The following is a 13,979-nucleotide window of genomic DNA, read 5'->3' as shown; positions in this document are numbered from 1 at the left end:
TATTACCCTGATAACCAAAATAAAAAACTTCAGAAGATTAATACACCTTTTTTCATATCCCTTCACCTCACTAGTAATCAAGGAAATAACAAATAGAAAATAACTAAACTCTCAGAACACTGATAAAAACTAACAGAGTAGACATCAAGTGTCAGCAAGAATTCAAGAAACAAGAACTATAAAACCCTGCTGCTGGGCATATATCAGCACAATGCAGAGAACAAAACTAAAAGATCTAGTAAAGCTGACAACATGCACAGTGGTACAAATCTTCAGCTCCAGTTTTAGATATACTCTTAAGACAAACTGACAAGTGAGGCCAATGAAACAGCAGACAAGAATATTAGCTGTCACATTTTTAAGAGATGAAGTAGGATGAATAAACGGCAGTGAAAATGAATAGTCTCACATGAATGAATTTCAAAAATATTCACTTAAAAGACCTGCAACATTCATGTAATTTTTTACACACAGAAAGATAGTCAATCCTTAATAGATTAATACCCAATGTCAACATAACCAGGAATGATCTACCTAGATCAATTTCAGAATAGTAGCTACCTCAGGGAGGCATCTGGAGATGGACTTCAGCTATTTTTCTAACATGTTATTTTTTAAAAAATAAAACAAAACCTGGGGGCAGGGGTTTGTAAGACATAAGTCAAGATGCCTAATCCATGTTGGGATGACAAGAGATAGTTCTAGCTCCCAAGTCCAGCTTCCTGCTAATTCAGAACCTGGGAGGCAGTGGTGATGGCTCAAGTGATTGGGTTCCTGCCATGTACTTGGAATGAGTACCCAGATCCCAACCGTGGCTTCAGCTCTGTATCAGCCCCAGCCATCACGGCATTCTGGGGGAGAAGGGAGCCAATCAGTAGATAGGACAGAGAAAGAGACCCTGTTTCTCTATCTGCCTCTCAAATAAACAACTAAAATAATTAAAATCTGTAGCAACTATAAAAAATGTTAACACCCTCCTCTGGTCATACATAAGTATGCTTTTGTACCTTTGCTTTATATATGAATATATATTGAAATGCATTAGAGAACTTCAAAAAGCCATGGAACACTCCTATTACCTTTTAATACCACCTTTCTATCACGGGTCCATGAATACTGAAGCCCCCTCACAGCTATATGAAATGCAAATATATTTCAGAGAAACAATCCTCACAACTCCAAATGCATTTTCATTTTTGCATTTTCTTTAACCATTTGAATACTGTTGAAATTATAGCATATAAAATTCTTTATATTATTTGTTTGGATTAAGAATTTTCACTTTTATTTTTTCCAATTATTTAAGAATCTTCCAAATTTTTCCATAAGTTTCAAAGACAATGATTCAATTATGGAGAGGTTTAGAAGTCAACTATTTTAGTTTGTGAAGGTAGAAAATGTTAAAGTTCTTACTTGTTGAGTTTGTCTAAATTCTTCCAGTAGTTTTAGTGCCATATCATAATCTTTCAGTAAATGGTATGCAATAGCATATCCAACCCAGGAAGCACGTTGTGTCGGGCGCAACTGAAGAAGCTGGTATCTTGTCTCCTTTAAAAAAAAATTTAAAGTTTTTAAAACGTTCTCTAAAATTTTTTATTTCACTTTTAAGAAAATAGTATCTTTGGGGCCAGCCCTGTGACATAGCACATTAAGAAGCTGTCTGCAGCACCAATATCCCATCTGCTCTGCTCCTGATCCAACACCCTATTAACGTGCCTGGGAAAGCATCAAAGGATGGCCAAAGTGCTTGGGCCCCTGCACCCACATGGGAGGCCTGGAAGAAGCACCTGGGTTTGGCTTGGCCCAGTCCCAGCCACTGGAAAATCTCCATTCATCCTCTTTCCCTCTGTAACTCTTTCAAATAAATAAACCAATCTTTGGAGGGAAAAAACAAAAATAATATCTTTAACACCTAATGACTTTAATCAAAAACATTGATCTTGAAATCATAGAAACATTTTTTATGTATATTATCTAAACTACTTAAGTTCTACAATTTAATTCTAGAATACCCTTTAAGAATGTCTCTGAAAACTTGTCTTTGAGGTCTATGCCTTTGGGCTGCCTTATAAAATTACCTTTACATAAATAAGAATTTCTTTTGATAACTTCACAAGACAGATTAAGATAACTTTTATAAGCCGGCGCCACGGCTCACTAGGCTAATCCTCCACCTTGTGGCGCCGGCACACCGGGTTCTAGTCCCGGTCGGGGCGCCGGGTTCTGTCCCGGTTGCCCCTCTTCCAGGCCAGCTCTCTCTATGGCCCGGGAGTGCAGTGGAGGATGGCCCAAGTGCTTGGGCCCTGCACCCCATGGGAGACCAGGAGAAGCACCTGGCTCCTGCCTTCGGATCAGCGAGGTGCGCCAGCCACAGCGCACCGGCCGCGGCAGCCATTGGAGGGTGAACCACTGGAGGCAAAAGGAAGACCTTTCTCTCTGTCTCTCTCTCTCACTGTCCACTCTGCCTGTCAAAACAAAACAAAAAAGATAACTTTTATAACACAAGATTTTTGTCAATAAAATTATATGAAATTACAATGTATGTACATTGTTGCAGCTGGTCTCCAAGACAGACGGACACAGCCAGAAAAAAAAAAAAAAAAAAAACCACTCTAAAACCTGACTGGCCTTCTAGCAGGCTTACAACACTGTCATTGTGACACAGTTCAACCAGAACATTAGGAACAATTCCATCATGGTTGCCCCAGAAGAAGCAAGATCTCTTCCTCAGAAATCCCACCTCTCATAACTCACTTATTCCTTTTTCCAAGTTTTGTGCAAATGCCAATATTTAAATGGTTGAAGGAGTCTGGAAAGTCTAGTGTTTAACTTCAATGACTCTGTTGTAGATGGTTAGAATGGGTATGGATTGAGACCATCCAACACTGTGTCATAGGGATCCTCTCCGAATACTTTTTACAGTGGTAACTTTGGAGACAGGCATTTGACCAAGTGATTAAGATACCCACATCCCGTATCAGAGTGCCTGGGTTCAAAACCAGCCTCTAGTTCCAGCCTATGCAGAGCCTGGAAAGCAAGGGCGATGCTCCAGTAATAGGATCCCTGCCACTCATTTAAGACACTGATTGAGTTCCCAGCTCCCAGCTTCCGCCTCTTCTCAGCACCAGCTGAGGTATCTGGGGAGTGAACCAGTAAGTGGAAGCACTGTCTCACAAAAAAGACAGGAGGAAAAAAAGCCTGAGTTAATTTTCTTCTCTCCAACAAATCCTGCCATTTCCTGGGCAAATAAAACACATGTGGATCAACTATCCAATGACCTATCTTCTTAGTTCCATGATTTCCTCCTTAATGATATTCTCCTGCACCTGCTTCAGAGACCCATTCCCACAGCGACATCCCAGACTTCACTGCCACCCAGAAATCACAGCCTCAGTTCTCTCTCTCTAACCATGGTTCCTATGCTGCACACTCTCGCTCAGTGACACTCCTACCCTTGTTCTTTATGTCACCTACATACCTCTAGTTCCTTCAGTCTTTCATGTTCACCAGCAGCTTTTTTTTAAAAAAGATTTATTTATGTGAAACATAGAGCAGCACAAAGAGACAAAAAGGGAGAGAAAAAGATCTTCCACCGGGTTCACTCTCCAAAGGCCACAAGAGTCATGTCAGGCCAAAGCCAGGAGCCAGGAAAATAATCCTGGTCTCCCAGATGGGTGGTAGGAACCCAAGTATTTGAATCATCTGCTGCTGCCTTCTCAGGCTATTAGCAAGAAGCTGGAAGGAAGCACAGCAGCCAGGACTCAAAATAGCACCCTGATATGGGATGCTGGCATTGCAAGCAGTGGCTTAACCCGCTGCACCACAACACTGGTCCCTCACCACCAGCTCTTCCAACTTCATTTATTTTACAATCCAGCTTAGGAATCACTGTCTTTTCAATGTTCTTAATTTATATGCCTCATTCCTATATTTAACTCTGCTACCACACTCATGCTGGTAGGCATAGCTGAAGAAAAACTACCACAGCTGTTACTAGTTCAGCACAACCCTTGTAGCTACAGCAAAAATCTAGAGTGGGGAATAAGGATTCACATGACAGTAGAAGAGAAAGACAGAAGTAAAGGGAGTAGGTATTTGGCTGAGTGGTTAAGACATCCACATCCCATATGGGAGTGCCTGGTTTCAAGCCCCAGCTCCACTCTTGGTTCCAGCTTCCTCTAACAATGCAGCACTCTGGGAGGGAACTCATGATGACTCAAATTTTTAAGATTCAAACTGAGTTTCTGGCTTCCAGCTTTGGCCTGGATGCAGTTCTTGGTTCCTGCCTGGCCCAGCCCTGACCAGCCATTTGAAAAGTGAACAAGCAGATGGAAGATCTGTCTCTCCCTCACTCTATGTCATTCTTTCAAACAGTTTTTTTTTTTTTTTTTTTTTTTTTTTAAACAGGCAGAGTGGACAGTGAGAGAGAGAGACAGAGAGAAAGGTCTTCCTTTGCCGTTGGTTCACCCTCCAATGGCAGCCGCGGCCAGCGCGCTGTGGCCGGCGCACCGCGCTGATCTGATGGCAGGAGCCAGGAGCCAGGTGCTTTTCCTGGTCTCCCATGGGGTGCAGGGCCCAAGCACCTGGGCCATCCTCCACTGCACTCCCTGGCCACAGCAGAGAGCTGGCCTGGAAGAGGGGCAACCGGGACAGAATCCGGCGCCCCAACCAGGACTAGAACCCGGTGTGCCGGCGCCGCAAGGCGGAGGATTAGCCTAGTGAGCCGCGGCGCCGGCCAACAATTTTTTTTTTTTTAAGTGAAGGATTTATGTAAAGAGAACTCCTAGGAGTTGGTGGTTTCTTCATGTAAGAATCAAAGAATTCCATTGTGTACATACCAATTCTAGGCTACTAAGCAGACCAAGCACATGGGGACGCACAGCAGAGCATGGGAGACAGAAGTCTGAAGTGGCCCAACCACAGAAAGACTGATTCACAAACTTTGTAAAGATTCCTTGGAAGAAGTTACAGAACAGTATTGACGGGAAAGCTCCCAAGTGACCTTCCCTTTCTATAATGAAAGATCTATAATGAAAAATCAACTAAAAGGCCTTCGGTTAAGTTTACACACAGTTTTAAATAATATCTATTATAAAAGCAGGTATATTTAAGACTAAAGTACTTACTCGGTAACCTTCTAGGTCTCTCATTTGGATCTGCAACAGAGAGAGATCCCTCAAAATTTGCAGATTATCTTTATCTAATTTGAGGGCATTTCGGTAACACTTAATAGCTTCATCATATTTCTTATCAGAACGCTGAAGGAGCCCATATACATGCCAACCTATTAAGTTAAGGAAAGAGATATTCACAGACACTACAATATACTATACTGTTATAAAAAAAATTAATACAATGGTATTTAGCCTGGGATTTGTTTCAGAAGGATCTGAGGCAAGAAGGAAAAGCACAATGAGAGGTGGTTAAAGATGAAACCAGATTAAACTTGATTGACAACTGTTAAATTTTTAAAGCTGAAGTAATGGGCACATGGGTTCATTATTCTACTCTCTCTACTTCTGTATGTGTTTGAAATTTTCCTTTTTTAAAATAAACTTAAAAAATTCTTGAAAACATTCTGCATGTTTTCTGCCCTCTATCCCCTTACTTTTCTACTCCAGCAATTTCAACATTCACTGTACTTCATCTCTATATACTGAAACACTATACAAAAATTGCAACCATCTTTTAAAATAAGTTTACATTCAACCAATTCTGAAACTACAAATAACTATCCTTTAATTCACTAGTGATATTAAAGACTACAAAAATTAAAACTATCATACTTACATGCCCCCTTTCTTCACTCTAGGATAAGCACTGGGATAAAGAAATAAGTACTTAGTATTTTGAGAACACTAAGCTAAGTGTGAGAAAACACTGCTAAGACTATTCGTGTTTAATACTATTTTATGGTTACATGAATTAAATATATAAAAAGATTAGGGTAGTATGTGGAAAGGTTGTGAACACAGACAAAAATGAAAATCAATTTCAGGGATGCAGTCTTCAAGTTTTTTTGTTCTTTTTTTTTACTAACTAGGATACTAGCCAAAGAAACACTCAATTTTAAAAATCCACTGAAGTAATAACTACATCCCTGTATTAAAAGAAACCAAGCTGAAGAATGAATAGAATATACTTAATACCAAATAAAATTTCAAAATAAGTTGCTTTTAAGTTTTTCTTTTACGTTTCTACAAAAAGTTTAAGCAATATAAATTTTAGGTAAATAACTAAAAGTCATTATTTAAAATAGGAAATAGTAACCAAGGTAACTTTTCTCTAACAGTAAACACAAATGTAACAAATACACACATTTTATAGTAATGGGTACACAGAGTTCATAAAACTCTCTTGTGGCTGATCCTGTGCCTGGCCAGAGACTGCCTGCCTAGCCCATGCAGGAGGTTAAGAGGGCATGGCTGGCCGGCGCCACGGCTCACTTGGCTAATCCTCCACCTGCGGCACCAGCACCTTGGATTCTAGTCCCAGTTGGGGCGCCGGATTCTGTCCTAGTTGCTCCTCTTCCAGTCCAGCTCTATGCTGTGGCCCGGGAAGGCAGTGAAGGATGGCCCAAGTGCTTAGGCCCTGCACCCACATGGAAGACCAGGAGGAAGCACCTGACTCCTGGCTTCGAATTGGTGCAGCCGTAGCGGCCATTTGGGGGGTGAACCAACAGAAGGAAGACCTTTCTCTCTGTCTCTCTAACTCTTCCTGTCAAAAAAAAAAAGAGGGCATGGCACACTATGACTCCTGGGAAGGACCCACGACCTGACTGTTGGCAGGTGGCAGGAACCCTGGGCGTATTTCTCCCACCACCACGCCATTGAAGGGTCTTGTAATTGCCAATCAGGTAAACAGCTCCCAGGTATGGCCCAGACCCATAAGGATCACCTGGAAGGCTATAGGCCCTTCAAGCTGATTGGAGAAGCATAGGGGCACCAATATCGGCTTTATCCTATAGAATTAGGGTTCCCCTGAACTAGCTATGCCCCTTCTGCCTGCCCTTTAAAAGGTGTGCTTGATTGTTAATAAACAGACACGCTCACTGAAACTGGTCTCCCATGCTTCTTGTCGAAGAACGCCATTGCCCCACCATCCTGGCAGTGCGGGCCTCACAGGGTGAGTCTGCACTCTCTTCTATATACATTGGAAATTTTTCATAGTGAAAAGGTTTTCAGTTTGAACTAGGAAGAAAAACTAATGAATGGAAATATAAATGAAATTAAACATTTACTGCAAAAGGATACACACATGACTCTTCACGTCATTACGAAGTCCTTTACGAACAAATTCATATGCTTCTTCTTTTTTTCCTAAACAGTTCAATGTTAATCCTTTCATAGCCAAAGTCTCTGAAACAGAATTTTGGCCTTTATTTACACATAAAAAACTCAAATTACTTTTCTTAACACTTTTTCAATATTTGAGATCTGAAGGATTACTACTATTCCAATGCATAATTATTATAAGTTCATAATTAGAACTGCTCTCCAAGTACAAAAATGTAAAACTACATTTTAGTTATTTGCTTAACACTTAACCAAAGTCCTTTTCTGAAATTCCTTAAGGCAGGACAGAATTGCTAAAATGATTTCTGCTCTTTAGACTACAAAGGACATTGCTATTATCGACTGAAGAAAAATAAAATGCCAGTAGGAAGTGAGTCCCATTGAACCAAATCTACTGCAGCAGTCCATAGCTTTCACTTGAGATGATTCTAATCGGTCATCACCTTATTTACAGCCCACAAAAACAGTCAATCTGGGGCTGGGGTTGTGGCACAGCAGTCTGGAGTACTGCCTGTTCTGCTTCTGAGCCAGCTCACTGCTAATGTGCCTAGGAAAGCAGCAAAGATGGTCCAACTATTTTGGCCCCTGCCACCCAAGTGGAAGACCTGGATGGAGTTCCAGCACCTGGCTTTGGCCTAGACCAGCTCTGTTTTTGCAGTCATTTAGGGAATGAATCAGGGGATGGAAGACTCTCTTGGACTTTCCAAAATAAATAAATCTTTAAAAAAAGATAACAGGGGCCAGTGCTGTGGCATCGTGAGTTAAGCCACCGACTGCAGTGCCAGCATCCTGTATGGGTGCTAAGTCGAGACCCGGGTGCTAATTTGAGACCCAGCTGCTCCACTTCCGATCCAGCTCGCTGCTATGGCCTGGGAAAGCAGCAGAAGATGGCCCAAGTCCTTGAGACTCTGCACCCGCGTGGCAGACCTGGAAGAAGTTCCTAGCTCCTGGCTTTGGATCAGCATGCATCCAACTGTTGCGGCCAGTTGGGGAGTGAACCAGCAGATGGAAGCTCTCTCTCTCTCTCTCTCTCTCTCTCTCTCTCTCCCTCTCTCTCTCTCCCTCTCTCTCTCTCTCTCTCTCTCTCTGCCTCCCCTTCTATCTCTGTGTAACTCTGACTTTCAAATATAAATAAATCTTTAAAAAAACTACCTTAACAAAGAGATACACATAATTTTAAAATCACCTTATTCAATATTGGAACAGACTTCATTTTGGGCAGCAGGTTTATTCCAATTGATTTTACTTAAGCTAAGTAATCTCATACTATTTCTATATTGTAAATATGGCCCAAATTTCACATACAGGAAATCAAGGTATAAACTTAAATTCTACAGAGGGAGGAAATCAGATGTATAAAAATACTTATATATACCCAATATTTCCCCAATGTATCAATCAACCACTTACCACCTTTTAAAAGCAAACAAGCCATGCGTAATCCTAAGCATGATTTTAAAACACCTAAGATAAGGCTCATATGGGGGTGAGCATTTGGCACAGCAGTTGAAGCCACCATTTGGAACCTTGCATCCCATATCAGTGTCTGGGTTCAAGTACCAGCTCCACTTTCAATTCCTGCTTCCTGATAATGTACACTCTAGAAGTGAGGCTCAAATACTTGGGGCCTGCCAACTACATGGGAGACTTGGATTGAGTTGCAGTCTCCAGGTTTTAGCTTGGCCCAGCCATGGCGCTGTTGTAGGAATACACCTAACTGATAGATCTCTGTCTCTCAGTCTCTCTACTCAAATAAAAACTTTGAAAAATAGACTCATACAAAGCATACTAAAAATGCTGTACATTGGTGGACTGTAACGGAGAACCATAAGATTCTTTCACTGTTAAGAATTGTCTGAATTGTCTGGGGGCCATCATTATGGCATAGTGGGTAAAGCCGCTGCCTGTAGCACAGGCACCTCATATGGTTGCTCTACTTCTAATCCAGCTCCCTGCTAATATGCCTGGGAAAGCAGCAGAGGATGGCTCAAGTGCTTGGGCCCCTGCACCCACATGGCAGACCTGGAAGAAGCTCCTGGCTTCAGAACTGGCCCAGCTCCAGCCGTTGTGGCCATTTGGGAAGTGAACAAGCATGTAGAATCTCTCTCTGATTCTTCCTCTCTTTAACTCTGCCTTTCAAATAAATACATTTTTTTAAAAATTAAAAAAGAATTCTAAAATTAGATATCCCCAAAACAATCTCTCACAGAAGACAATACCTCCATGTTCAGCAAATTTTGGATTCGAAAGAATCATCTTGCAAAACTTGAGGCCGTTTTTGTACTGCTTCTGTTCGTAACATTTCTGTAAGAAAATAGAACGTACGTTAGTTCATAAAATGAATAGACAGTGGGATAACTTTTCATTGAATTATTCAAATTGTACACAGATCTATAATTTATATAATGGAAAAATTATGCCTTGACAAATTGTTCTAGGATCAGTATTTTTACTTTCATAGATTTAAAAACAAAAAGACATTTAATAAACAGGGAGGGGCTTGCACTGTGGCACAGGGGGTAAAGCCGCTGCCTGCAGTGCCGGCATCCCATATGGGCGCCAGTTCGAAACCCAGCTGCTCTACTTCCAATCCAGCTCTCTGCTATGGCCTGGGAAAGCAGTACAAGATGGCCCAAGTCCTTGGGCCCTTGCACCCACATGGGAGACCTGGAGGAAGCTCCTGGCTTCGGATGGGTGCAGATCCAGCCTTTGGCGGCCAATTGGGGAGTGAACCAGTGGATAGAAGACCTCGCTCTCTCTCTGCCTCTCCTTCTCTGTGTAACTCCAACTTCAAATAAAATAAATAAATCACTGAAAAGGAAAAAAAGATATTTAAAAAAATAAAAAAATAACCAGAGAATTGTCAACTAAAACTGACAGAATTCAGCATTCAAAAGCAAAAATATATATAATAACAGAAGAATACTAAAAATTGTAAATCTTTGCCTCTGCAAGAATGAAAATAAAGCACATAAAAATTTTTACATGGGAGACTTGGATTGAATTGCAGTCTCCAGGTTTCAGCTTGGCCCAGCCATGGCTGTTGTAGGAATACACCTAACTGATAGATCTCTGTCTCTCAGTCTCTCTACTCTAATAAAAACTTTGAAAAATAGACTCATACAAAGCATATTAAAAATGAACATTGGTGGACTCCAACAGAGAACCATAAGACTCCTTCACTGTTAAGAATTGTCTCCCACATAAAAATACTACTACTTCTTAGGCAATGACTTAACTTATGTCTGTACAAAACTTGTTTTATCTTATTGTAATGCTTATAACAATTCCTTATGGTAGGTGTGATTACCTCTACTGCACTGATGCAGAAACTGATACTCAAGAGTTGAAAAATCTTGATAGAGTGGGCATTTGGCATAGCAGTGAAGACCCTGATTAGAACACTCGCATCTCACATCCCACATCCCACATCCTGTACTGGAGTGCCTGAGTTCACTTCCAACCCAGCTTCCTACTAAAGCACACTGCAGGCAGCAAGTAATGGTTCAAGTACTTGGGTCCCTGCCACTCAACTGGAATTAAGTTCCTGGCTTCAGCCTGGTCCAAACCCACTGTTTTAGACATCTGGGGAGTGAAGCAGCTTACGAAAAATCTTTCTCTACCTTTCCATTAAAAAATAATTTTTTCAAAGAAACCCCTATAAGCCTGCACTGTGGCATAGTGGGTTAAGCATCTGCCTGCTGCGCTGGGATCCCACATGGGCGCTCATGGGTGCTCAAGTCTTGGCTGCTCCATTTCCAATCCAGCTACTTGCTGATGGTCTGGGAAAGCAGAAGATGGCCCAAGAGCTTGGGCCCCTGCAATCAGAAGAAGCTCTTGGTTCCTGGCTTCAGATTGGCCCAGCACTGGCCGGCTGCACCATTTGAGGAGTGAACCGCTTTCTGTAACTACACCTCTCAAGTAAATAAATAAATCTTTAAAAATATATATACACAACGGCCCAGTTTAATTGCAAACTCCAGTCTGGCTCCAAACACCATGGTCTAACCATCATTAGTCTAATATAAGCATAAGTAACACCTCTTCCTACAATGCCACCAGCCAGGCAAATGAACACATCCTCTGCAGCCACTGATCATAAGCATGCTTCATCTCACTCCAAGCACCCTTGCTATGGTTTGGGTACAATTTTAAGTGTGTCTACCAAAAGTTCCTGTGCTGGAAACATGGATTCCAGAAGGATAAAATCATTCATTTTTTTCCCCATAAACTTAAAAAAAAAAATTTATTTATTTATTTATTTGAAAGGCAGAGTTACAGAGTGCCAGAGGCAGAGAGGTCCTCCATTTGCTGGTCCACTCCCCAGATAGCCACAATGGCCAGAGCTGCGCTGATCCGAAGCCTGGAGCCTCCTCCGGGTCTCCCACACGGGTGCGTGGGCCCAAGGACTTGAGCTATCTTCTACTGCTTTCCCAGGCCATAGCAGAGAGCTGGATCGGAAGTGGAGCAGCTGGGACTTGAACTGGTGCCCATATGGGATGCAGGCACTGCAGACAGCAGCTTTACCAACTCTGTCACCGCACCAGCCCCAAAATCGGTTTTGCAGCACCCTGCTAAATTCATGCAGACTTACAATAAACATTACATATCCATAAGAACATGCTTAGTGTTGTCTAATTTATTTGGAGATAAAGATACCTCAGCAACAGCTTTAACTTTTTTGAAACTTGAGAGCAATAAGCAGCTGGGTTTTTTTTGTTTTGTTTTGTTTTTAACGTTACTGATACAACATTAGAAGTAGAGGATAGCCATAAAGGAAGAAAAGTGTAGTCATGTTTTGGTTAATCCTGAAACCTATAATTTATAGTTTTCCATTGATGTTTCCGATTCCCTGGAGCCAAAAAAGGGAAGGGGGGGCTAAAACAAGGGTTCACATCCCCAATTCCACACTATGTAAAACACAAATGTATGAGAAAAATCAAAGTAAAAATGTAAAAGGTATATCCAAAGCCAAGTTAAGCAATCTGTCACAATGCTTTAATTATCAGCATTTAAGTATTTTGTTTTTACACGTGGTCTTTCATTATTCACTCAACATTAAACACCATATAAAAAATGAAGATTTAACATCTTCATCCCATCTACTCTGTCTCCAACATTCTGAAGATGACGTGTGGAGTGTCAATGGGCCGGAAGCAGAACAGCATCTAGGAACTTCTACCCGACATCGACACTTAATACTTAAAATTAACACAAAACTGGGGTTATGTTTATAGTAGTCCTAAGTCACGCAACTGCTAACGGTCATACAGCGAAACTGGCTCTCAGTATAAAGTTGCCCTTGAAGTCTAACTGCTCCTTCTCAGATGCAGAGCTGCCAGTCCAACACACTGCGGTGTGCCTCGAGAAAAGCCAAGGCGGCAGGAAGCACGGAGCACCGACAGCCGCGAGGGCACCTGGCGCTGCCACCCACGGAAAGCTGCCCTCGCAGCTCGGTGGCGACCACCACTGCCCAGCCTGAACCGCTCAGGGCACGGCAGGCGCGGGTCCAAAGCCACGAGCAGTGCTGCAGTCTGTGACAACGTAGGTCAAGCCACCGAGCCACCTCCCCGAGACGGAATTCTGAATACCCGTGCATTTTCCAACAGGCAGACGCTCGCTCTCCCTGGGGGAGCTAGTGCCAGGCTGGCTTCCCCGAGCTGCCGGCGTCGCTTTCCCGCAACCGCATTGAGCCTGGGGCCTCCACGGCCCCGCAGCATCGCTTCCGCTGTGAGGGCTCCTGGGGTGGCCGCGCACTCGGATACCTGCGAAGCAGCCCAGGAGAGCCCCCTGCCCGGGGCAGAGAGCCCACAGAAGCAGATCGCGGAGGATCCGGGCGCCGAGGCGGCGAGCCCGGCGCCGCAGCGGGCAGGGAGCCACTGCCCGGCCGCAGCGCCTTGGCTCAGGACAGGCACTGCGGAGGGCGCCGTGAAGTTTCTGGAAAGAGCGCGGCCGGGGCGGGGAAGAAGGGTCCCCGCGGGCTCCGTGGTAAACAAAGAGCGGAGCAGCGAACCGAGGCAGAGGCCGGGTCCTGCAGCCGTCGCCGCCGCGCGCGACCGGCGGCCTCCAGCCTCCAGCCTCCAGCCACTCACCAGGATGCGTTTGAAGAGGTTGCTCTCCTTGGGCGGCAGCTGCACGTTCGGCATCGCGGCCGGTGGGGAGGAGGCTGCGCCTTTTCGCGGGCGTCGGCACCGGGACGGGCCGCTGCCGAAGGTCGGGCCGCGCGCGGAAGGGTGGGTTAGTTCATTGGCCCAGTGTTGGGGCTGGCCAGCCAGGGCAGGGCTATTTGGCAGGCTTGACAGAGGGAAGAGAAGGCGGTGTGAGCAGGACAAGCTTTGGCTCCGACCCCGTTTTGGAGCGAGCGCGCGCGGCAAGATGGCAGCCAGGGCCCGCCCCTCCACAGGCCGGACACAGGGCGCATGCGCGGGGCTCCCCGCGGGTGGGCGCGCGGTGGCGGTGCGGGGGCGTGGCGGGCAGCGGTGGGAGCTTGCTGAGGGCCGCGGTCGCGGTTGCGGTCGCGGTCGTGGTCGCGGTCGCCAGGCCCTCGGCGCTGCAGATCATGAATTGTAGCGCGCTGTGCGCTGTGGTTGCCAGGTCCGTTTTTTCGGTGTTGCTCTCCGCCCAGGAACTCCAAGGGCGCTCCCACGAAGCAGATTCTTGGTGTAGGACGCTATCGTCTTCCTT

At 44.2% G+C, this 13,979-nt stretch overlaps 1 protein-coding gene across 14 annotated transcripts in view; it reads right to left on the bottom strand.

Moving 5' to 3' along the window:
* NAA16 (N-alpha-acetyltransferase 16, NatA auxiliary subunit) overlaps positions 1-13,765 on the bottom strand; it is an 80,055-nt gene extending 66,290 nt beyond the window's left edge. For 4 of the 14 annotated variants that reach the window (XR_016213227.1, XR_016213230.1, XR_016213228.1 and 1 more), the window contains exons 1-5: positions 13,388-13,699; positions 9,515-9,599; positions 7,254-7,376; positions 5,127-5,284; positions 1,414-1,548 (exon numbers count right to left, since the gene is read on the bottom strand). Coding sequence is in view for 8 of the 14 variants with exons in the window: in XM_089304105.1 (XP_089160231.1) it covers positions 1,414-1,548; positions 5,127-5,284; positions 7,254-7,376; positions 9,515-9,599; positions 13,388-13,441 (555 nt within the window). In the remaining 6 variants the exon portion in view is untranslated. Of the gene's footprint in view, positions 1-1,413; positions 1,549-5,126; positions 5,285-7,253; positions 7,377-9,514; positions 9,600-13,387 lie in introns of all 14 variants that reach the window. The other 10 variants (XR_016213229.1, XR_016213231.1, XM_008260015.5 and 7 more) reach the window with 7 other exon arrangements.
* Positions 13,766-13,979: the final 214 nt, after the last annotated feature.

Source organism: Oryctolagus cuniculus, chromosome 9, assembly GCF_051225735.1.
Source record: "Oryctolagus cuniculus isolate XC-2025 breed Fujian yellow rabbit chromosome 9, ASM5122573v1, whole genome shotgun sequence".
Classification (NCBI taxonomy): domain Eukaryota; kingdom Metazoa; phylum Chordata; class Mammalia; order Lagomorpha; family Leporidae; genus Oryctolagus; species Oryctolagus cuniculus.
This window is presented reverse-complemented; position numbering and strand designations above follow the sequence as displayed.